A 24550-nucleotide genomic window follows, 5' to 3' on the forward strand; every position below is an offset into this window, starting at 1 on the left:
CTCAGTCATCTACCCAGGCTTCAAGGGTCTGAGAATCCCTACCCTTTGTGCCCACACACAACCTGTCATCAAGCCTGACCCTCTCTGTGTCCTTACAGCTCTCTGCAACCCAACCCAAGTCAAACTATGGCTCAGGACTCAGTATCTCATAGCAGGTTAGGGTCTGCCCTCACCTCCAGATAGTCTCTCTTGCTGCTTAATATTCTTTATTCACATACTTAAGTCTTAAACACTCTCAGTACTTCCAATATATATGCCTGATACACTGTCACCTCATCCTGGCATCCAGGGCCCATGTGTACCTTAATTTGTCTTTCTAAATTTATCATTCTACTTCGCCCCTCCATACAATCTATGCTTACTAAATGGAGGATGCATCATTCCCTAAATAGGCCATGATCAATCTAACTCGAGACTATGCCCTTGATCACTTTTTTTCCCTGTCAATGATGCCTTCTATCTACACCTCTTTTATTTGTCAGTGCTCTGTCATCTTTCAGAGCCTAGCTCGAATCACACCTCTTCCATGGAAACTTTTCTGGACATTTCACCAGAGAGGCCTGTCCCTCTTCCCAGCACTCCTGACTAGACATGCTGTGCTTTGGGTTGCAGGTTTCCATATATGTTCCCACCTTGCCTACTGTATATTCAACATCCTTGTAGCTCATAACGCTCAATGATAGGTCTGTGTGGCATAAACAAAAGGAAGGGACAGTATAGAGGTGGGGTCAGATGGCGACTTTAAATAAGGTAGAGGGACTTCAGCTTGACATTCTGTGCAGTGGGACCCTTGTGTGTTCCCAGTAAGAGAAGTGCCTTGAGGTCAGAGGAGGGGAGCTAGTTGCCACCTCCAAAGTTGTCTATTACCTAAGCTATTTCCCTCCTTTGGGCCCATTTTCTCCCCAACCTCCTGCGCTCCTGCTCACTCCCATAACGTGTGGCTGAGACATGAGGGCTAAGATGAGAATGACAGCTGCCCAGTTTTGCTGCAGGAAAACCCATATTTGATGCTGAAGGGGAACCACCAGGAAATGGAAGGCAATGACCGCTACGAGGGCTTCTGTGTGGACATGCTCAAGGAGCTGGCAGAGATCCTTCGCTTCAACTACAAGATTCACCTGGTCGGGGATGGTGTGTATGGTGTTCCTGAGGCCAATGGCACCTGGACAGGAATGGTTGGGGAGCTGATTTCTAGGGTAAGAAAAGAACAGGTGATTTGGACTTGGGTGGGCTGGGGAGGGAGATGGAAGGATATGAAGTTGTGCTGTAGACTTATGAATACTCCATTTATTCATTCAGTCAGTTATTTATACATTTTTCATTTATTTGTCCATTCATTGCACAAATCTTTACTGAGCTGTCTTTGAGCCAGGCACTGGTGCTAGACATTGATGAATATTTGACATCACAATGATTGTTTTCCCAGTCCAACACCTGTAACAGGTAAGGATGTTTTGACCAAGTAATATAAATTATAGAGTTTGGTTCCATGTTTGTATTATCCAGGTATTTTTGTTTGTTCTGATTATTTAGTTGCTCATTAGCAATCCCTGGTAGGATTTGGACAGGCCTGAAGAAAGTGGAATATACCAATACCAGTTGACTTCAACAACTGGTGCTTTCAGGGGAAATATTGTTAAATAATAGGGGAAATGGATCAACTGTAAGGGGAGTTGGTCACAGTTATGGTTATTTTGTTACTTGTTGTACTATTTTCTGCTATTGCTAATGTGTTTTTATAGATTCAGGGCCAAGATGCACTTAGACAGGCTGTAGATTTTCAGGGTGAATATGAAGACTTGATTAAAATGCAAGTGAGCATCATAGAATGTCAGTCATGTGTTAGGTAAAGGTTCTTCCAAGGGGAAATCTCTTGTTTTCTTGGTACACGCTATTAACATCAGTAAAAATAATTAAATCATTATTAATTCATTGCCCATACTTTCTGAGTTTTTATGGTCAGCATAAGTGATGGATTCCCAATAAGGAGAGCACAGATCTGGGTTTTTAGTGTGACCTTGAACCAACAACCCCTTTTTCTCTCTGTGCTAATCCTCTTTAACCATACCTTTTAGCTGCTTGTTATCACCACTTTACAAATGAGCCACCTGGAGCTCAGAGAGCTTAAATGACTTGTCTGAAGCCACACAGTATGAGAAAGGGCTGGAATTTGAACCCAGATCTGTCTCACTCCAGAGCTCACATTCTTCCCACTGCAGCACACTACCTAAGCTGTCGGACTTTGATGTCACCAAGGAAGGTACACATAAATCCAGGCCCTTTCTTGCTTCCTTTTTCTCCTCCCTTATTCCACAGCTCTCTTATCCCACCCTTGCTTTATTATTTCTTTCCTTAATTCTTATTTTCTTTCTTATTTCTTTCCTTATTTTCTCCCATCCCTTTATCTATTGAATTAATGCAATTTTAACCCAAACTTGTGATATAAGATAATTTTTTTAAATCCTAGTCTTTAAGCTTAAAATGTTGATTGAAGCACTAAATAAGCTATTCTTGACAAAGTATTATAAAAAGTTCTGTACAGACTGGAACATGGAAAGGGTATTTAAAAGCTGAGGAGCATGGTGCTTAGGAACTTGTCTGTCAGTATAGATAGCATTTGCAATGACCCAATGGGGTAAACAACAAAGCTTATTCAGGGAACTGAACTGCCCAGTGTAGTGGAGTCCAGAGTGAGCTGGTTCAGAAGCGAGGCCTTGCTCCTAGGGAGAGGCTTGAAAATGATCAGTCAGCAGTAGGCTTCAGAGAGCCTAGGGAGGAGCCCTGGAAGCATCTCACAAGGGCCAGAGTGGAGGGACGAAGACTTCAAAAGAATGGTCTGCTGTTTTTTAGACTCAAGCCCACTCTGCTGACAATGCTATGCTTCAGCAGAAAAGGATGTGCTGCGCTTCTTTACAGTCCCCAAACCTCTTGTAACTGTCAGTCTTCCTGCTTGGCATCTGCCATGGAGGTACAGCCCAGTGGTGTACACAGAGAAAGCTGAAATACCAGACCTTTTCCTTCCCCTCTCACCAATGTGCTCGGTCAACTTGAGCCTATTTCTTCAACCCCCTTGAGCTGCTTGGGGACTGGCAAGATGACTTTGGGGATGTCAGTCAGCACACAGCTATCAGCCCCCTAATGAGCTGTGACATGGACTGGCAAGAAGAGAAGACTGAGACTCAAGGACATGCAGCTACATACTGAATGACCTGGGCAACCAGACAAGAATCCTACCATTCACTCCAGATCAGCTTTCAAGCCAAAATGTTGCTGCTTTGGTCTCATCAAGACTTGCCTACATAGTGTTAATTAATTAATTAATTAAACTCATTCATTTAAGAAATATTTACTGAACACCTTCCATGATTCTAAACATTGGAGATACAATAGGGAACAAAATAAACATGGGCACTACCCTTGTGGATCTTACCAATGAGAGACAGACATTAGTGAATGATCACATTAATGTAGAATTTCTAACTGTGTTAAGTGCAAGGGAGATACAGTAGAAGGAGCTACGAGAGCATATAGAGTGAGCAGTGTCCAGTCTGGAGAGGCAAAAGGGTGAGGAGAGAAGGCTTCCCTTGGGAAATGATGTTTTAGCTGACTTCTGACAAATAGGAAAAGTATTTAAGCCAGCAGGCTGTCCGAATGCCATTGTGATTGGTCCTAGGCAAGAATGGATGACACTGGGATTCCACCTCCCCAGGTTCAATGCTTTGATATGTCTGCCAAGATGTTCCCCTAGGATTACAGTTGTCTTAAAGTCTGGATACACTCTACATGATCCCTTTCCCAAGCTACATGTGAACATTTTAGAGCAAAGCCTTGGGGCTACTGAGCGTCCCAACTAGAAGAGACCTCAGAGTCACTGTACCTAAACTGTCACTTTTACAGATAAGAAAATGACAGCTCAGGGAGGTTTAAGTAACCTGCCAGAAGATCATATAGCTAGTAAGTTTAGAGCCAGTATTTAAGCCTTTTCTGTCTAATTTCAGTGCTCATTGTCTGAGAAAGTAGAAATCTTGATGTTAGATGGTCCTACGCTAAAGTTTTAGTTTATCTACTTACTAGCAGTGTGTTCTTGGGAAATTTATTTTATTCTTTCCACCCTTCCCCAAGTCTTCGGTGTTCATCAGGAAAGAATTATTGTAAGTATTTAAAATAACACACATACACATGCCCACACAAGCACTCTCACAACAAATGTTTAACATACAAAATATATGAGTTGTGTTAGGGTGGGGTCTCTAGATAACAGAGCCCAAGGAAAAAGCTTACATACTAACTCAGGGAGTGCAGTTCCAAGATATCAGAAGGAAGAGAATGGGGAGGAGGCAGGCAAGGAGAGAAAGCACATCTCAGGAAGTATGTCACTGTGCTGGCCATAGCTTTGTACCAAGCAGAGCTGATTGTCAGTCTAGAGAGGCCCTACAAAATTACTGCCTCACTACACAGCCCATAGAGGGAGGGAGGAAAATTTATTTGCCGAGTCCCATCTCTCATCGGTTAGAATTCACTCCACAAGCATCACTTCCCCCATACTGGGTTGTACACCAGGACCCTCTGGCCACCTTCAGAGAAGTCAGATTTTAAGACAGTGGCAACAGCATTGTCAGTACTAGCCACATCAAGTGATCTGGGGACCCACTTCCCTGCCTGCAGCCTTGCCTGCATATGCCTGATTACCAAGAAGTCCTGCATATTCTCTCATCTCAGCAGCCTAAGGAAGCCTCAGAGTTGGAGACTAGGGGAGCATGAAGCAATGAGTGATGTGAGACAACATGAAGGGTCAGATAGAGCAGACACCATGGGCCAGGCCAGCTAAAAGTGTAGAACAACATGATGACATGGCCCTGGCCACCAGGGCAGTGAGAATCTACTGAGCCTTCCTGGTAAAGACTAAACTTCCCTTTGTGAAACAAATGCATTTGGCACCAGGCCATACACCTGCAGGATTACTGGTAACATTGAGGGGAAACCTTTATGGCCAAGTGAACCCAGGGTAAGCATTAGCTGATTTGGCCCATGAATAGTTATTACTAGTCTTTTTGGGGTACTCTCAATTCCCCTCTTCTTCATAGAGTATGTACTCCTGGTACAAAAATAAAGTCACCTGTTAAAACAGTAATCTGTTAACAGTGAAGGGTGAAAACCATTGTTTACATCATGCTGGGGCAAACCTGAGATCTTTTCATGGGTGTCCAGAGTTCCTGAGCCTCTATTCCAGGGTTCAGGAGTCATCCTTCTGGAACATATGGCTCTTTGGGGCTGCTGACTTATGCAGAATATGTGGCACTTGAAAGAAAGAGAGCATGCACAAGGAAGAGACACAGGGGATTTGTGTGTTCAGGGTTGCCCACCAGTTTCCCCTGGACAATGGACAAAGCAAGTGCAGCCGAAACTGCAGAAGAATCAAAGTTTTGGTATAAAGGAGAAACCCCCCTAAGAAGATGCTGGTGGCTGACTAAAGAATCTCTTTCTTTAGAGAGTTTGAAGAATGCAGTAGCTTCTTGATGTCTGAGCAATATGAAGTAAAGAATGGAAGACTGCATATAAATGTCTAATCACTATGTTGTACACATGACACTATTATAATACTATACGCCAAGTATAACTGAAAAGTAAAAATTTTATTAGAAGTAAAAAGAAAAGGATAGAGGCCTGGGTCATCTCCAGTTGGCATTCAAGAGCCTCAGTTTTTTCACATCCATTATTGCCTGCTTACCCAAGACTATTGGGCTTTGGAGCTTGGACACATGGCATATTAACATGGAAGACCATTTAAATATGTTTTTTGCATTTGTTTGGAAGTTATTAGAGCATATCTTTTGGTGTAAATCCCACTAAAAGTGGGAGTGTGGCTGTAGTACAAACGACTGGGCCAGGTGGATGGCCTTTCACCTCCAGTAGTATATCTGTTTAGTGGAGATGAGGAGGATAACAGAGTGGCTCTCAAGTGTGGATTCATTTTACCCTAGTGATATCCTTTACAGCTGAGCCCACAGCAGGCCTGTGCAGCGGTGATGGTGTGTCTTGGTGGAAGTATATTTGGAAGAGAAGAAGAAATGGACTGGAATAGCTCAAAGAAGAAGATGCCCCAGGAACATTCTCAAGGGTCCTCCTGTATTACTCCAAAAAATTTATTTAAAGTGAATTTTTAAATGAAATTGTTCAGGTATTCAAGTATGAAGATGAATAATATAGTCCCTGGGTCACTTTTTGAAGAGGACTACTTAGGTAAAAACCAAGTAGTTTTATGATAGGGAAGTACAAGGTACAATGCAGAGGACAGGAAGAGGGCTCCTAAGTCTGCTTGTGACATCTAGGAGAGACATCTGCAGGCGGTGTTACTCAACCTGAATCTTTAAGGATGAGAAGGTTGGCTAGATATAGGAAGGACATGGAGGGAAAACAGCATTTCAGGAGAGAGGGAACACAAGATCCGAGGCATTAAGGTGTATGGATAGTTTCCATTTTAAGTTAGTATACCTGGAACAAAGCATGGTGGGAAATGAGGATAAGAAGTGGGCAGTGGTTGTTGATGAAGGGCCTATGTGTCCTTCTACAGTATGGAACATGAATGGGTCAGGGGAAGGTGAGACAAGATTGGAAGCAGGGGCACCAAGTATAAGGCCCTTGTGTGGCAAGAGCTGATGAGAACCAAAAGTAACTTGGGAGCTAGAAGAAGGCATACATTCGAAAGCTATCTTAAAGGTAGTTTTTCTTTTCTAGAGAGGTATACAATCTTTTAAAAATATATGTTTAAAAAAATACTTGTAATTCCAACAACCAGTAATATCCATGGTTAATACTTCAGTATCTTCCCTTCTGAACTCTAAATGAGTTCTTTTTGTAAAGTGAGATCAGAGTATATAAACTGTTTTTAAACTATTAATAGTTAGATCCTCAGGACTCAAGGACTGAATGGATATGGACCATGAGAGAGAGGAAGCACAGTAAGATGGCTCCTGGGTTTCTGACTTGGACATCTGAGTGGATGGTGGTGCCAGTCATTGAGGTGAAAACTTGAGGAGGAAAACAGGTCTGAGAGGAAAGAGAAGAATGGTTTTAGCTTTAAAAATTGTAACTTTGAAGTGCCTTATGGATAGCCAGGTAAAAATATTCAGCAGAAATTTGGCTAGAGTGGGCTCAGAAGACTGAAGCCATAAATGACAAAATGAATGGTGAATAGTAGGTGGCTATGAATCCCTGAGTAGGATAAGAATCACCCAGGAGAAAAATACATATTCAAGAAAAGGAGAGCCTATGAAGGTTGGTGAAAGAGAATGGGTAAAGAAGTTTCTGTCTTGAAAGGAAGCACAGAAAAATGTTCACAGGTTTGACTGTACAGAAGTCACTGACAAGAGCAGTTCAGTGGGGCGTTTGATTAAGATCAGATTGCTGTGGTCAAATCCTGTGGACTACTCTTTAAAGTTTGAAGTTTAGTTTTTAGGGAGAAAGCAAGATAAAGGGTTGTATGTAGAAGGAACTGTGGAGCTAAGAAGTTGGCTGTTATTTAAAGTGAAATACAGTAGTCCCTCCTTATTCATGGGGAATACATTCTAAGACCCCCAGTAGATACCTGAAACCACAGAGTGTACCAAACCCTATATATACTGTTTTTTTCTATTCATTCATACATATGATAAAGTTTATACTTTTCTTCAGTATATCCTAATGGCCAGCATCATAACTCTTACACATGAGGGGCATTATTAAATAAAATAAGGGCTGCTTGAATATAAGCACTGCGATACTACCAATAGTCGATCTGATAACCAAGACAGCTATTATGTGACTAATGACTAATAGGGCAGGTAGTGTGTACAGCATGGGTATCTGGATAAAGGGACAATTCATGTACCAGGTGGAACAGAGCGGGACAATGAGAGATTTCATCTCAGAATGGCATGCAATTTAAAATTATGAATTGCATATTTCTGAAAATTCCATTTAATATTTTTGGATTGCAGTTGACCACGGGTAACTAAAACTGCTGAAAGCAAAATGGTGGGTAAAGGTGACTCTTGCGGTGTTTGGAAGTGGCTGCTCCCAGCTGAGACTATGCCCTTTACAAGGAAATGCAGGGACATTCAAGTGCTGGACAGGTGGGATAGAGGGCATGAACCATTCATGAAAGGGTTTTCAGAGTCATTGCCAAGACACAGCACTTCTTCCCAAAGCAGGTAACTGGAACCACTGTGGTCAGGGGTGTATCAGTCCTGAGTGTTGTCTTAGTCAGTCATCCTTTACATTTGTGCACCAATTTCATGTTTGAAACTACTCTCACAAGCATTAGCTCTTTATCCTTCACAACGGCTCTGTGAAGTAGATATTATCCTCATTTTATAGATAAGCAACCTGAGGCTTAGAAGTACAAAATGATTGACCCCATGTACCACAGCCATAGAATGGCAGAGGTGGAGTTAAACTTGCTCACCTGAGTCCTGGTCTATGACAACACACAGCCTCTTCCTGATGGATTTAAATTCTCATCTCCCTCCAACCACAATTGGCATTTGCTTCTAAGATGTCCTTCTAGGCTGAAGACTCAGAGGATTCCCAGAACTTGGTATGCAAGTTTGAATCTTGGCCATAAAGAGATTATATTTCATCCATTAGTTGTAATACTGGGCAGATGACCCTCTGTGACTCCTTCCACTCTTACCCAGTGTGGGGGAGACATTCTTGTAAATTAAGCTCTGAGAACTGCCATCCCTAAGGGAAGAAACTGCATTTCACATCCTCAGAACCCAGCCTGGGAGGGAGTAAAACACATTGAGGAAAAGTTAGAGTTCCATTCCAGCTTCAAAGTTCACAGCCATGTACCTGCTTGGTATTCAATGCCATATTGGCAGAATGGCACATTTAGGTTCAAAGAGAAGAGGGCTTCGTAAGGCTTAGATTCAAGGCTCATAAACCTTTGGCATCAAATAGCTCTTACCAATGAGATTCTAATGAATTAAATGTAAATGAAGCTGAAATGCCTCATTCTGTTTTCCCTCCTAGGCCCCTATGAGAAACAATTCTCCAAAGAGCTTGTGGGGTTGGCTGTCCATTTCCTCAATCCACAGAGAAGGTTGTCCAGAAACATTTTGCTGAACTGAAAAAACACCACGACTTGTCCCCTGGGATTACTTTTCACCAAGAAGTCAGAGACTAGTTTAACTGCAAATAGGCCATAGAATTCTATTCTTCAAAATAGAGATACTGATCCTAGGGCTAAAATGGAGTGTTCAAGTCTTTCCCTATGTAACAGTCAAGTTCAGGGAGGGCTTTACCTTCCCCATTAAGTTCTGGTTTCTGCATGTACCTAAATAAGGACGAGATAGGTTTTGATAATAATTTGATGCTTCACTCATTACTTCATTTATCCATTCATTCATTAAAGTATCCACTCTCTGACAGCACTATTTGGATGTGAGGAATGCCAATAAGGAGTTCAGGGTCTACTTAATAACTATTAGTAAACCAATGATTATTGTACTGCGTGATATGTGCTATACTACTAATAGCTTTAACAAAGATGATGATAATAATAGTTAACATTTATTAAGTGTTTCCTATGGGCCAGACACTGTTTTAAGTAATTGATTATATTAACTCATTTAGTCCTCAAAATAACCAAATGTTGCAGGTGAGGAAAGTGAGTTGCAAAGCAGATAAGGAACCTCTTCAAGGTCATGTGGGTAGTGAGTGGCAGGCATAGGTCTGGTAAAAGTATGGGCATTAATAGGGTAGGGCTCACCAAGGAAAGAACAACTGAGTAGAGTATTGAGGATGGAGAAGTGTTATCTCATTAGTTGCAGTGAAGGCAGAGATGCATGCTGAGCATGATAGCCATTGGACTCTGGGAAAGGTCCATTCTGGAATAGCTTCTTGAGGGATGCACATCAAGTAGCAATCCCTACACATAACCCCCTGAGATTTGGGAAGGGAGGAAATCCATTGTATGTTCATTATTCACAGACTGTTGTCCTTGAGAATAAAAGGGCCAAAGGTCCAGACTGCATCTTAGGACAAGCCTGCTTTTGTTCTCTCTCACATCCTCTCCATTTATACCACTCTCTCATTTTGATTTATCAAAGTTTGTTTTCTGTTACTCCAGTTCTTTCACTTGCCTGATTAAAAAAAAAAACAGTAAAAGCAGTTAACACACTGCAGCCACTCTCTCTTTCTTCTGAGATGACTGTATTGGCTGCCATCAATAGAGCTAGGCTCTCCTATCTCTGTCTGTGACTGCCTCCCTGTCTCCTCAGTCAAGGGTGAGGTGCACTATCTCCAGAATGTGCTCCCAGTGCCTCAGCCTGTGATCAGTGTGAACCCTAGATACAGTAGAAGGCTCTGCCAAGGCCTTCAGGTTTTCACCTTCCTCTCATTTCTCTTGACTTTGTGGAGAATCAGAATGAGAGTCCTCTCTGCTCCAGACACTTAGTCACATCTCTTCTTAGTTCAAAGCTGAGCCCCCAGGAAAGAAAGGGAATAGAAGAGAAATAAGCTGATAGCTCCTAATAAGGGCCAGACACTATGTAGGAGCTTTACAGCTCTACACATGCTCTTTTATTCAGTCTTCACGTAGACCAAGAGGCAAGACACAGAGGCTCAGAGAATTCAGTAACTAACAAAAGCTCTGATACACAGCAATTAGTCAGAGCCCAGATTCATATCCTTTCCAGACTCTAATCTTCTGCTCTTCTCACTGCTTTACAGGGGGCATGTGAAAACTGGTGGCTGGAACAGAAAATTATTTTGGTCCAGTTTTCCCATCTTCTGGGTCCGCTTGCTAGAAGAATGGGGTAAAGGCAATAGGCTGGTCCGGGAGAATAGCAAAGGGGGTGGCTTCACTTGGCCAGTTTGAGAGGGACACATATAAGGGATGATGCTCATATCCTCAATCCAGATGTATGTTAGTATAACAACTTCCTTTTTGTAGACTAAGAACACTCAGCCCCAGAGAAGCTAACACCTGGAATGCTCAGATGTGAAACCAGGCCCTTTTCTGTAAGGAGCACTCCAGCTAGAAGGACAGAGAGACAAGCAGAAATTATTTAACACAAGGTTATTGGGATAAGTGCTGTATTAGAAATATAAACTAAAATCATACTTGAATAGCAGTGTAGGAGGCAGAAATTACTTCTGAATAGGGACTCCTAGAGTCTTAGTGGAAGTAAGACTGCCTGGTCCTTGAGGGCAAGCATAGTGTTCATGAAAAGTTCCTATGAATCATGCAGAACAAGGCACTATGTGATAAACATTCCTTGCATAAATTTAGGGAGATCATCTCTCAGCAGTTTTATATCAAACCAACTGTCAACTCAAAGCTTAGAAAGCCAGATAAGCAATTGATTAATCAATCGATGGATGGCAATTTAAGATCTATTATATGTTGGTCACTGTGCTAGGGATTTGGATTAAAAGAATGGATCAGATTTGGTTCTGTCTTTGAAGGTTTGCAGACTGGATGGTATGGAAGTAAGGAGAGTATAGACATGTAAAAGAAATGTTTGCTCCAGTGTGGCTATGAGAGATGTAAGTTGTTTGGGGAACTCTGAGCAGGGCAGGACCAAGGAATGACATCATATACTACCTGTGAAGGTGCACAGCTTCAATCCCTATCTCCCTTAAAGCCATCTCAACCTGTTGTCTCCCCCGAATCATAGGTCCAGAGGTCAGCACCCTATCTAGGAAAAGACCTCAGGATTTCGTCTGCCTGTCCTTAGATCCCCATGATGATTCTTTTACACTGAGTAAGTTGATATAGGACTCTCCAGGTGGTGCAGAGTGGAGTGTTGGAGTTCAGTTTTTTTCCAGAGCTACCTCATCCACTTAAGAGAGTACTCCTCCAAACCCCCCTGGGCATCTAGAAGCAGCCTGGGAAATTTGTCAGAAGGCTTACTTCTTGGAAATTATTTCCACCTTCCCCACCAAGTGCCAGCTCCTCAGGGGAGGGAGGGCTCTGCAGAGGAAATGAAAATGTATTAATTAAGGCATCTTTAAGCCTTCTAAGAGATTGTCTTCCTGTTAAATAGAAGAAACAAGTAGTGGGGAATTGATTTGGGGAAGTGATGAGAAAGGAAGCTATAGAAAGTAGTATTTTAATATCTTCTAAGACTATTCTGATCCTGATTGCCCATCCCACATGGAAGAAGTGAGACATCACCTGCAGGCTCAGGCATGCGCCAGGCTCTAATCTGAGGTCAGGAGTGCTTTCAGAAGCTCCAGTTCAGCATGCTGGCACTTAACCTCTGTCTTGTTCCTCAAGCACCTTGAATTATCTGCTCTGTTAAGCTGGAGTTAACCTCAGCTTCGTCGCCACCCAGTTTTAGTAATTCAGCTCCTGATTATTCCTCAAGCCGAGTTCTGATGTTGCTAACCTTGGTCCTAGTATTACTCCCCTCTTCCACAAGAATAAAGATCCTATTCTTGAACATAAGGCCAGGTCCATATAAAAGTGCTGATGTACTTTCAGACCTTGACCAATATACCTGGATGCCTTGATTCAACAACAGTTGTAGCTTAATGTTGATAAGGTACAGTTCTTACTTTCACTGAGCTCGTATTATATATATATATTATATATATATATATTATATAATTATATATATATTATATAATTATATATATATTATATATTATATATATTATATATATATATATATATATATATATAAACTCCGAGTATGGTTATCCAAATTGTCTATCAATTGGATATATATATATATAATATATATATTATATAATTATATATATATTATATATTATATATATATATATATATAGAAACTCCGAGTATGGTTATCCAAATTGTCTATCATACAAGGATTAAGTAGGACCTGAAACTAGCCCTCAAATTGCTCAACAAGAATGTGCTCCAGTGTGGAGCTGTATCCACCTGTAGATTTTCCTCCTACAAAGATGCCTCTAGTTTGCCAAGCTGTGTGCCCACTAAGTCTGCTGGGAGGATCAACGTGTATAATTTATACAATGGCCCAACTATACTTGGAATGAGGCCAAGTTTATAAAAATAATGAGAACATAGCTTGTAATATATAAAACTTTATAGGAACACAGAGAAAAAAGGAAATAGTTCATCTCCAGGGAGCCAGGCACAGCTTTAGAGTAGAGCTAATGATACTAATAGCTATTGTTTATTAAGTGTACACCATGTACCATTTCTTCTTCAACAACAATCTTATGAGATAAACATTATTATTCACTTTTGATAATGAAGAAGCTGAGGTTAATTCCAGCTTAACAGAGAAGGTAATTCAAGGTCACACAACTAACAAGTGATTGATATGAAATTCAAAGCCAAGCGTGTCTGAAATTAAAATCCACAGCCATTCTGACACAGTGTGTTGCCTCTAAGGGAAGTAACAGTAAAGTTGACCTTGATGGACAAGTAGGAATTTGACAAGCACCAAGAAAGAAAGGATTACAAGCAGAGAGAATGGTGTGGGCAAAGGCATGGAGTCTGAAATGTATGACAGGTTTAAGAAACATGAATAGTACAATGTAGGCATGTGACAGGTTACAGGAAAGTAAGTAGCTTGAGGTGATGCTGAAAAGACAAGTATAGGCCAAGTTGTGAATATCACCATAAGGAGTTTGGACTGTATTTTAAAGATTGTAGGGAGTTGCTGGAGTTATTAAGCAAGGGAATGATATGATTAGATCTTTGGTGTAGAAATAGACTCTAGAGCAGTTGTTCTCAAAGTGTGGTCCAGTGATCCAGCAGCATCAGCATACCCTAAGACTTGTCATAAATCAATATTCTTGGGCCCCATCCAGACCTAGTGAATCAGAAACTCTAGAGTGGGACCCAGCAATTTGCACTTTAACAGTCCCTCCAGGTGATTCTGATGGATGTTTAAATTTGAGAACCAATGGTACCCATGTGACTTGAGTTTAAGAACCACTGGCGCCTTTCCAGTTTAATGTATTGGCAGAGTGAGGAGAAACTGGAAGAAATGAGACCAGTGCAGGGACCATTGCATAATTAAAATGAAGACTTGAATGATGGTAGCAGCATTAAGATTCAAGTGGCAGTAACAGATTAAACATACATTTCATAGATGGGGCTTGGTTATTACATGGGGAGGGACAAGACATGGAGGGAGAGAGTCGGCTCCAGGCTAACTTCTGGTCTTGGTTTTAGTGATAGTTACTGGTAAACTTATAAGCTTAGCAACAGTACTTAGAAAAAAGTAGCTTTAGATGGCAAAGATGATGAGTAAATAACATGGATGTGAAGCGCTAGCAGGACTTTGAGGTGGAGAGAAGTGCAGCAAGTCATGGGTAAGGGAGGCCAGCAGTAGGGCAGAGCTGGACCTGAGCTCCATTTGGGAGTCATCAGGATACAGGTGCTAGTGAAGTGAGAGGACCGATTGTTCTCAACCCCTGTCCTTACACCACTCCCCTCACTGCTAGCCACCCAGGTGCAGATCTTTGTTCTACTGGATATTAGCTGTGTGGACTTGGACAAGTCACCCAACGTTTCTGACCCCTGTGTCTTAATCCTCGAAATGGAAATGATAGCATCCACCCCCAGGTTATTGTGAAAAATCAATAAACCATAGTAATCTCTGAAGTGTGCCTGGCATGTAGTAACTCTCAGTGAGTGTTGTCCTCTCCTCTCTTTTCCTGTTGTCTATTACTTACCTCTTCACATAAGGCTCAGCTTGCACTTCCTCTCTGGGTCTAAAGCTCAACTCTTTAGCCTTCCCACCATCTGTCCCCAAACAATGTACATGTGCGCTCATGTCTGTCTGCTCCAGGGCCAGGGCCTTCCCTCTCCCGGGATTTCCTAGGATAATTCCTTCTTACTACATGTCTGAACACTACAAAAGCATAATTGATAATTGATTAAAACAAAACTAAATCACTATGTGTCCAGTTGTACTTCTACAGTGGGGTGGTCCAGCAGCCTTCCGAAGGTTGTGTGTGTTGTCGGTGGCCTCATGTGCTGCTCTGATCCCATCTCTTCTTGGCCTCTGAAGGAAAAGGGGACACAAGGAGCAGAAATTCCTTTCAGAGGGGGAGGTCTCTGGACCATCTATGGGGAAGGTGGTACCTCTGTTAGGAGACACGGTGATGGCAGGGCTGGCCAGTCCGCTTGTGCTCTTGGGCTTAAAGGAAAAAAAAATACGCTCCATTGGAAGTCAGGGTCTGCTTCTGAACCTTAAATTAGTAACTAAATCTTTCTGGGCGTGAGCATAACCATTTCCCCCATGCTTTGCCTCGCGTCAGCCACAATTTCACCAATAGCCTTACAATCCGAAGAACTAATCAAGAGCCCACAAGGCCCTGTATCTCCCATCACTTGATCCTCACTCTCTGTGTTGCATCCCTACTGTCCTTCTCTCGGTGCCTTGAACATGGCATGCTCAATTCCAGCCTATGGCCATTACATTTGGTCTTCTTTTTATCAAAAGCCTGTTTCCCCAAGTCTCCAATCTGTTTCCATATTGTTATCTAGATTTAAGCCAGATGTCATCTTTTCTGAGAAGCATTCTTTCTCTGCCACCCTAAGGGACCCCCACCCTTTCTCCCAGTCACTCTCTACCACATTAATTTGTTGTATTATCTTCAATAAATTATTATCAACTATAATTATTTTGCTTATTATGGAACTATTTGTTTATTGTCTGTCTCCCTTCACTTGAAAGTAAATTCTCTGAGATCGGGAACTACATGTCTTGTTCATTCCTATACTGCTAGCACCTGGAATAGGCCCCAACAGGACTCACTAATTATGAGATGGATGGATGGATGGATGGATGGATGAATGGATGGATGGATGGGATGCTATGCAGGCATGTGTTAAAAAACTAACCATTATAGTCACTAACCCCAAGAAACTTCCAGCCTGGGCCAAATAGCCCAATGCTGAGAATCAGTTGTAGGTTTTCAGATCATCCCTTTGACTGGTAAGAGGGAAAGCATACCAGTGGCTCAGATATCTTGGTGCATTTAGTAGGTTAAGGGTGCAGGAGATAACATTTTCTCTTGAACTGCCCTCCCACTGCAGCCATAGTGACTACACCCCCTTCCTGTAAATCCCTGCCTCTTCTTCCTGGGCTCTACCTTCTCCAGATCCCCAGAGCCGGGCCTTCAGCTCACCCCACTGTATACTCAACCCTACTCCACTTCCCATACCAATATTGTCTTAAGAAAGACCTCAAGCAACCTCACCCCTCTTTCCTCTCCCCAACGGTTGGAAATGTCTAGGATTAGTTGTCTGACTCTAAAATGACCCTCAATCTTCTGATTTGTTTTCAACTCACAGCTCTACCTTTCTTCACTCTTTAAGCTAGTTGACCTAACTGGTATCTCCTCAGCCCCCACGGTGCACACATTTATTCTCCACCTGCTTTTATTAGACCTTCTCTCATTGTGCTTGCCAGCTTTATTTCCTTGAGTATGTGTGGTGTTGGCGAGGGGTGAGAGCAGCCTGAACATCTTGGAGCAGGTACTCAGATGGCTTATCTGGACTTCTGAGTAACCTCACCTGAAACTATCATGTGCTGTGTTCAAACCCTTGTGGCTCCTTACGTTGAGCCTGTCTTAGCTAGAAATTGCTCTAAAGACAGTAATGGATGCCAATTGTAGAGCACTTACTCTATGCCAGATATGGTACTAATAATTGCTTTACAAATGTTTTCTCATTTAATCTTTAAAAACCTTACAAAGACACATATTATTACCCCCATTTTTTTTACATCGGCAAACAGAGAATCTGAGGTTAAGTTAACTTGTCCAAGGTCACGTGGCTGAGAAGTGGCAGAATCAGGCCCCTAGTTCAGATGGGTCCACAATGTGTCTTCTTAATTACTGTGCAGCTATATCCTGAATCCATGACATGCTTTGCTTTCCTAGCAGTACTTTGTTTATCAAATCCTATTGCTGTGGCTCCTCGCCCTGACCCAGCAGGCAGGCTCTGCACATTCCTTGCCTTCCTATGAGGAAATAGCCATGCTTCAAAGACTCCAAATATGAATTTCTCTGTCTTCTGGCCATCCTTCACTCATGGAAATAAATTTGCATCAGAAGGTCTTATGGTGTTCAAGTTTCTTGTTGCCATGTCTTAGCCTTGCCATTTCATAGTTCCTGGCCAAAATCATTATATGCTTTTGGGGGCTTATTCACAGACTATTTTTCTTGACAACCTATAACTTTTTAGGAACAACTGATGTCCACCATTTGTCAGCATTTGAGAGCCAGGCCTTGCTTAGTCATGCCAATGACAGTGTTGGCATCTACAGAGGCAATCATCTGGGAGCCCTATTCTTCTCTATCCTTTCCAGAACCTATGGAATTATTCCCAATCTTCTGCAGCCTTCAGTTATGCTCCCTTGCTTGATGACAAACTCCTGCTTTGCCTGTGTCTACATTTGCAGTTTAGGCAACAGAACAAAGGCCTAGATCCTTTTAAATATCAGCATGTTGTCCATTCAATAAATTTGGACTACTCAGAAAGATTCTGTCAACTCTTGCCAAATGGATTCCTATTCAAATCCAGTAGACACCCTAAGCATAACTGCCATGTCTTGGATGGCAGAAGAATGGTGAACTGGGGTCCTAGCTGGCTGCCAGGGAGTGGTTAACAATGGGATATGGGCAGGAGATCGAAACAAAGGGTAGGTGTGGTCAGTAAATACAACAAATGGGTAGTCTGGTGTCAGTCTGGCCGAAGTGAAAAAGAGTCAGTAGAAGCAAATTAGGTAGAAGAGCTCGGCCTTCAGAAAAACTCACCAAGCAGGATGGTGCAGCCCGAAGCAGAAGCCAGCTCCCAGGCACTTTAAGGGAATAGACAGAGGATAAAAGCAGGATGATAGAATTAGGAACAGCATAATGACAATAGCAATGAACATTAATTGAGCAGTGAACACTGATTTTGTGCCAGGTCTTTATATTAACTCACTGAATCCTTACAATGACCCCTGCAAGTAGAAACTGTTACCATTCATACTTTACTCATGAGAAAACAAGTTCAGAGAGCTAGATAATTTTCCCGAGGTCATACAGCTGGCAAGAGACAGACATAAAACTAGAGCCCTCTGACAGCTCTCTGTCACAAAATACTGTGAGAGAATCTCAGTTGAACTTAGGAAAGACTCTTACCCTTCTTCTCTGGGTTTTAAGACCCATCTAAGTGGGGGCTAGCAAGTCCTGGAAGATGGTTACAACTCCAAACAGGAAGGCCAGGTTCCTCCTAGGGCTTTGTCTGGTGTTCGCAGCAGACAGGGAGTTGGCTTCTTCTAGAGTTTCACAATCTGTTCAGCTATTTGGACCAGAGGAGGAATCTGCACTTTTCTCCATACAGATGTAAATGCTAATCTAGCAAAACATTCAGATCTTCCTTTTAGCCCTTCTTAAATTAAAAACCATCCAGATAGTTAAACAGAGATACACAAGAGACTCCTAATGCCTGAACTTAAGGTTTCTTGTGTGTGTGAGATGACCAAGCCATAGCACAATGAATGCAGTCCCTTGTGTATCTTCTAGGCTTTCTTATCCCATGGAGACAGCAGGGTACTCAGTGTCAGGCTTGAAGGTGGCCATTCTCTTACTTGGGTAAAACACTTAATGTTTCTTTTTAAAACATCTTTATTGAAATATACATATATAATCATAAGTGTCAGCTTGATGAATTATTACAAAGGGGACATACCCATGTAATCACCATCCAGGTCAAGAAATATACCCTTACCCACACCTTGAAGACTCTTTGTCCCCATCTCCACAACATGCCCTCTTTCACTTGCTACACGACCCCCCTCTTTCACAAAGGTAAACATTCTCCTGAATTTAACACCATATAGTTTGGCTGAGCCTCATTCTTCTGTCTCTAAATTGGCTACTACTGATCTTGAGTTGTTACAGAGCTCAAATGAAGTCTGTGGAATATAACTTTGGGGATGTTATTATCGTTGGGCACTTGAACCATGTCAACAAAGTGGAACACCTCTCTAAAGTAGACCAAATACAATTTATCACACAGGAAGAGTGGCCAACATCTCTCACTCTCCTCCTTGAACACTTGCTTGGATTTCTTAGAGAATGCCCTACTACCCTTTGCAATGGTTATGACTTGTGTTTATACCGATAAGAAATGAAAAAGGCTAGATACTCTCTTATTCATGGATTTAATTGTTAAGATCATTTCTCACCCTTCCTGGGCAGTTCAGGGACTGGCCACTGAGGCCAATCTCCATGACCACGCTTCTGTCCAGCAGAACATTAAGGGGTTGGGAAGCAATGGAGAGAGGTCATTGGCTTGGAATTGAAAGGGGACAAGGATGAGACCATCAAGGTTTTTTATGGCTTTCAGCAATGCTCTCAGCAACCAGTGGTACTTTATTTCACCTGAAAGAAACAGTCCTATAACAGGCTTAGGAATCATATAATTCCTAATTATAGGGCTGACAAGTGGGAGGGAAATAAAAGAAAGATAATACTGTGAGCTAATGATGCTGTCAGATTTTTCCAACAGCAGAAGCCACTCGCTTGAGCTTTCCTGAGCATGCTTTACATAGCCTCTCACACAGACCAGGAACCCATAGTCCCCTTATAGGTATGCAGTTGGCTTGGTCAGTACAAGCCTTCTGCTTATAAGATCAGGGCTGTAAATTTGACCCCTACATGGGCCTATTAGCCTTTCTCAATGTCAGGGCCCCACATTGTGTTCCAGACCTTAACCAACTTTTTTGGCAGCCAGCAGGGATGGGAGGCTGGCAGAATGTGTGAAATCACCAGTGGAAATTCAGTGTCTCTTATCACATGGCCTATTTATGACTTCATTGTCATATGGGATAGAAGTTTTATCAATTTGATTGGGGGAAAGGGGGTATTTGGATTAGAAATGAGCATATCATCCTGAAATTTTATATAGGCTCCTACTTCTTTTTGCATTTGATGTGTAAATTATATTGGTCAGTCCTCAGAAAACGAAGTGTGGTGATGATGGTGGTGATAGTGGTGATGTAATGCAGAGGAGCAGAGTCCAAGCTTCTCAGGGCTTTACTTCATACATGTATCCTGAGTACATCTAAACTATCAGTGGTATATCTTTTCACATGCCAACTACATAAATACTGTATAACATATATAATACACATTAATTTTCCAGTCATGGGATTTCTTTGCATTCTCTTCAAAATCTAAACCGATGTTTTTGAAACAATATTTTTTAAAAAATAAAATTGAAGTTGATTCTTTAACTTGCAACAACAACAATAAAAACCTTACACTTCTGTAGCATTTCTCGATCCAGGTACTGTTCTAAGTACTTTTCATCTATTCATCTAGTCTTCACAAAATACCTATGAACCATATGTTATTACTAATCCTATTTTCCATATAAGGAAACTGATTTAACTTACTTAAGATTACATGACTGGCAAGTGACAAGGGTGACTCTAGAATGTGAGCTCTTAGTTGAAACACTCTACTACATAATTGATCCTGCAGCTCAGAGCAAGGTAAAAGAATAGCATGAACTGACATCTTACTTTCTTTGATTCATTTATTCATTTGTTTGATTATGCCTTCATTCAACAAATGTTTATTTGGTCCCCACCATATGTGGACATTGTTCTAGTTTCTGGAGATATGTGTGGATACAGCAAACAGGAGCTTCTCTGCATTCCAGACAAATAATAAACAACTAAATGAATAAATAAACAAAACAATTTTAGACTGCAATTATTGCTGTGAAGAAAATAAAACAAGATAATAAGACTGAGAGCGTCAGGGAGAGAGGTCCTTTAGATGGAAACTCCAGGAAGGTCATTTTGAGATCTAAACAGTGTGAAGAAACCAGCCTATCTAAGGTCAGGTCAGAGCATTGCTATGAGAGGAGAGAGCACATGTGAAGATCCCAAGGTACAAATGAACATGTGTTCAAGAAGCAGTACGAAGGCCAGGATGGCCAGAGTGTGATAAATGGGCAGCAGGACACTGCCATATCACACAATGCCTGGTGGGCTGTGTTAAGGAATTATTGTTAGTAAACTGGGAAGTCTCTATAGGTTATTTTTCTGGGGCTCATGTGCATCCAGGTGTTTGAGGATAGAATTAAGAGAGTCCATAAACTTAGAAGGGAAAAATTTACATCTATGTTTTTTTTCTAAATTCAATCTGAAATGTGATATTTCCTTCAGTCATGAATGTGGGCAACAAACTGTAGTGGAATTAATCTAACCACACCTGTGACTTTGGCACCAATGGTGTCAGTTTAGTGTTGCTGTTAGACCTATCTCTAGCTCTTATGTCACGTAACACAAAAATGTAAAAATATTTTGATAACTGTGTTTCTATATAATATAGTAATGTGATAAAGTATATGTGATAAACCTTTTTAAATATGGGGTTAACGGACCTCACCAGATGGCTAAAGGGGTCCTGGCATAAAAAAAAAAAAGACTAAGAAGCAATATAAAGAATGGCGTAATCTGTGTTAGCCTTTCAAAAGACCTCTCTGGCTACATTTGGAAAAGAGGATTATAGGAGGTAGGACTACACTTGAGCTAAATTTACACAAGTTATTTATTTTAATCCTCACAACAATCATAAGAAAGAAGAATTATTTTGTGCACTTTAAAGATGAGGAAACTTTAGGTAATTTGATCAGTTGAATGGCAGAACTGGGATTCAAACACACATCTGACCCCAAAGGGTAAGGGAGTCCATGGCCAGTGAATTGGAGCCTGTGACAAGAGGTCAAAGATAAATAATATTTGTTTGTCCTGACCCAGGTTGGACCCTTGTGCCACATTACTTTATCTATGAGTGAACTGCAAACCCATTCTCACTTTTTATTTTATTATTATTATTTTTTTAGCTCATTTTCAGCTTTAGTCATTACTGCAGGAATTGGAGTTCCTGCTGGGTCTTGAAGGGTAGATAGGATTTTGAAAGATAGTGAAACTGAGTTATACTTCTGTAAGGGAACAACTTAAATAGAACAGAGATGGACTAACTTAAGTGGAAAGAATTCTAGCAAGCCTGGTGAAACTAAAGTAGGGCTCATGTATTGGGAAAGACTTTAAATTTCAGATTAAGAATGTTTGACTTTCTTGCATAGGTCATGGAGAGTACTGAAGACCATTGAGAAAAGGAATTACATGATCAAAGTGGATTTTCAATAAAAATAAACCTGTGCATGTGCATTTACGTGCTAAATGGGTGAGACTGACAACTACAATACCACTTAATAGATATTATCAAAAGTAATATTCTAATAATTGACAACTCTTGATAATCAAAATATTTAGCATTCAGTTCACCCAGGACACTTAGAATGAGCCACACCCCTATCTCCAGACTCATATATTGTCTAGTCACCATCACTATTTAGGATACTTAATAGGCATCTCTTTCTACACCTGTATAAAAGCTATTTCCTGTTCTTCCCCACAAAACATGCTTTCCCTGCCATAGTTAATGACAACTTTCATACTTCAGACTAAAAACCTTGGAATCATCCTCGGCTCCTCTTTTTCTCTCATGGCCTATATCAATCTGTCTGAACATCTTGTATGCTCTTTGAAAATGTAACCCGAAAGGAGAGCAAGCAGTACAGTGACACTGAGTCTAGAGATTCCCCCGTTTAATTAGATACCCCAGTTCACTATGGCTAGGTGAAATAAACAGGCCTAACTTTTTCAAAATGGGAACTTCAATGTTTACTTCTTGACTCATGCGAAAATTCCTTTTTTATTTATATTTCTTTAATTTTTTAATTATAGTTGGTATATAATTTTTATTAATTTCAGGTGTACAACAGTGCTTAGACATATATTTACCTTACAAAGTGATCACCGCAATGAGTATAGTACTAATCTGGCACTGTACATAGATATTACAATATTATTGACTGTATTCCTTATGCTGTACTTTATATCCCCATGACTATTTTGTAACTGCCAATTTGTACTTCTTAATCCTTTCTCTTTTTTCACCCAGACCCTCAAATCCTCCCATCTTGTCAACATCAATTTGTTCTCTGCATGGATGAATTTATTTATGTTTTGTTTATTAGCTTTGTTTTTCAGATTCCACATATAAATAAAATTATGTGGGATTTGTCTTACTCTGTCTGACTTATTTTACTTAACATAAAAACCTTTAGGTCCATCCATGTTGCCACACATAGTAAGATTTCATCTCTTTCTAGGCTATTATTCCATTGTATATATGAACCATACCTTCTTTATCCATTCATCTGTTGATGGACACTTAGGTTGCTTCAATATCTTGGCTATTGTAAATAATACTGCAATGAATATAGGGTTGCATGCATCTTTTCAAATTAGTGTTTTGGATTTCTTTGTATAAATACCTAGAAGTGGAATTGCTGGGTTATATGGCATTCTATTGTTAGTATTTTGAGGAATCTCCATGCTGTTTTCCATAGTGGCTGTACCAATTTACACTCCCACCAACAGTGCACAAGGGTGCCCTTTTCTCCACATTCTCACCAATAATTTTTTTTGATTTTTCTGATGATCACCATCATGACAGACATATCATAATGACAGACTCATTGTGGTTTTAATTCGTATTTCCCGAATGATTAGTGATATTGAGCATATTTTCATATGTGTATTTACCATCCGTATATCCTCTTTGGACAAACATCTATTCAGATCTTCTGCCCATTATTTAATCCTATTGTTTGTTTTGTTTTTTGGTGTTAATTTCTATGGGTTCCTTATATATTTTGAATATTAACCCCTTATTGGATATATCAATGGCAAATATCTTTTTCCATTCAGTAGGTTGCCTTCTCATTGTGGTGATGTTTTCCTTTGCTGTGCAAAGAGTTTTTTAGATTGATGTAGTTCCATTTTTTTCTTTTGTTTCCCTTGTCTGGGGTGAGATATCTATATCTATATATCTATATCTATCTATATCTATACTTATACATACATACATACATATATATATATATATATATATATAGAGAGAGAGAGAGAGAGAGAGAGAGAGAGAGAGAGAGAGAGAAGCAATGTGAAAGAGTTTACTATTTATGTTTTCTTCTATGAGTTTTATGGTTTCAGATCTTATATTTAAATCTTTAATCCATTTTGAGTTTATTTTGGTATTGGTATAAGAAAGTGGTCTAGTTTCATTTTTTTAAAATATATCTCATCAGTTTTCCAACACCATTTATTTAAAGGACTATTCTTTCCTCATTGTATGTTCTTGCCTCCTTTGTAATAGATTATTTGGCCACGTAGGTGTAGGTTTATTTCTGAACTGTCTATTCTGTGTCTGTTTTTATGCAAATATCATGCTGTTTTGATTACTATAGCCTTGTAGTATAGTTTGATATCAGGGAGTGTGATGTTTCCAACTTTGTTCTTTTTCAAGATTGCTGAGGCTATTTGGGATCAGCTGTAATTCCATATAAATTTTAGGATTATTTGATCTAGTTCTGTGAAAGAAAAAATGTCATTGATATTCTGATCAGGATTGAATTAAATTCGTAGTTGCTTTGGGTAGTATGGACGTTTTAACAATGTTAATTCTTTCTATCTAT

The 24550-nt window shown here is 40.6% G+C and overlaps 1 protein-coding gene across 21 annotated transcripts in view; it reads left to right on the forward strand.

Annotated features, from left to right (window-relative positions):
* GRIK4 (glutamate ionotropic receptor kainate type subunit 4) overlaps positions 1-24550 on the forward strand; it is a 444032-nt gene that overhangs the window by 356256 nt on the left and 63226 nt on the right. For 19 of the 21 annotated variants that reach the window (XR_004951076.1, XM_036221747.1, XM_036221742.1 and 16 more), the window contains one exon: positions 993-1196. The exons of the other annotated variants lie outside the window; for them this stretch is intronic. Coding sequence is in view for 18 of the 19 variants with exons in the window: in XM_036221747.1 (XP_036077640.1) it covers positions 993-1196 (204 nt within the window). In the remaining variant the exon portion in view is untranslated. The remainder of the gene's footprint in view (positions 1-992; positions 1197-24550) is intronic. 21 annotated transcript variants of the gene reach the window in all.

The sequence above is a fragment of the Rousettus aegyptiacus genome, unplaced genomic scaffold (genome assembly GCF_014176215.1).
Source record: "Rousettus aegyptiacus isolate mRouAeg1 unplaced genomic scaffold, mRouAeg1.p scaffold_m13_p_5, whole genome shotgun sequence".
Lineage (NCBI taxonomy): Eukaryota > Metazoa > Chordata > Mammalia > Chiroptera > Pteropodidae > Rousettus > Rousettus aegyptiacus.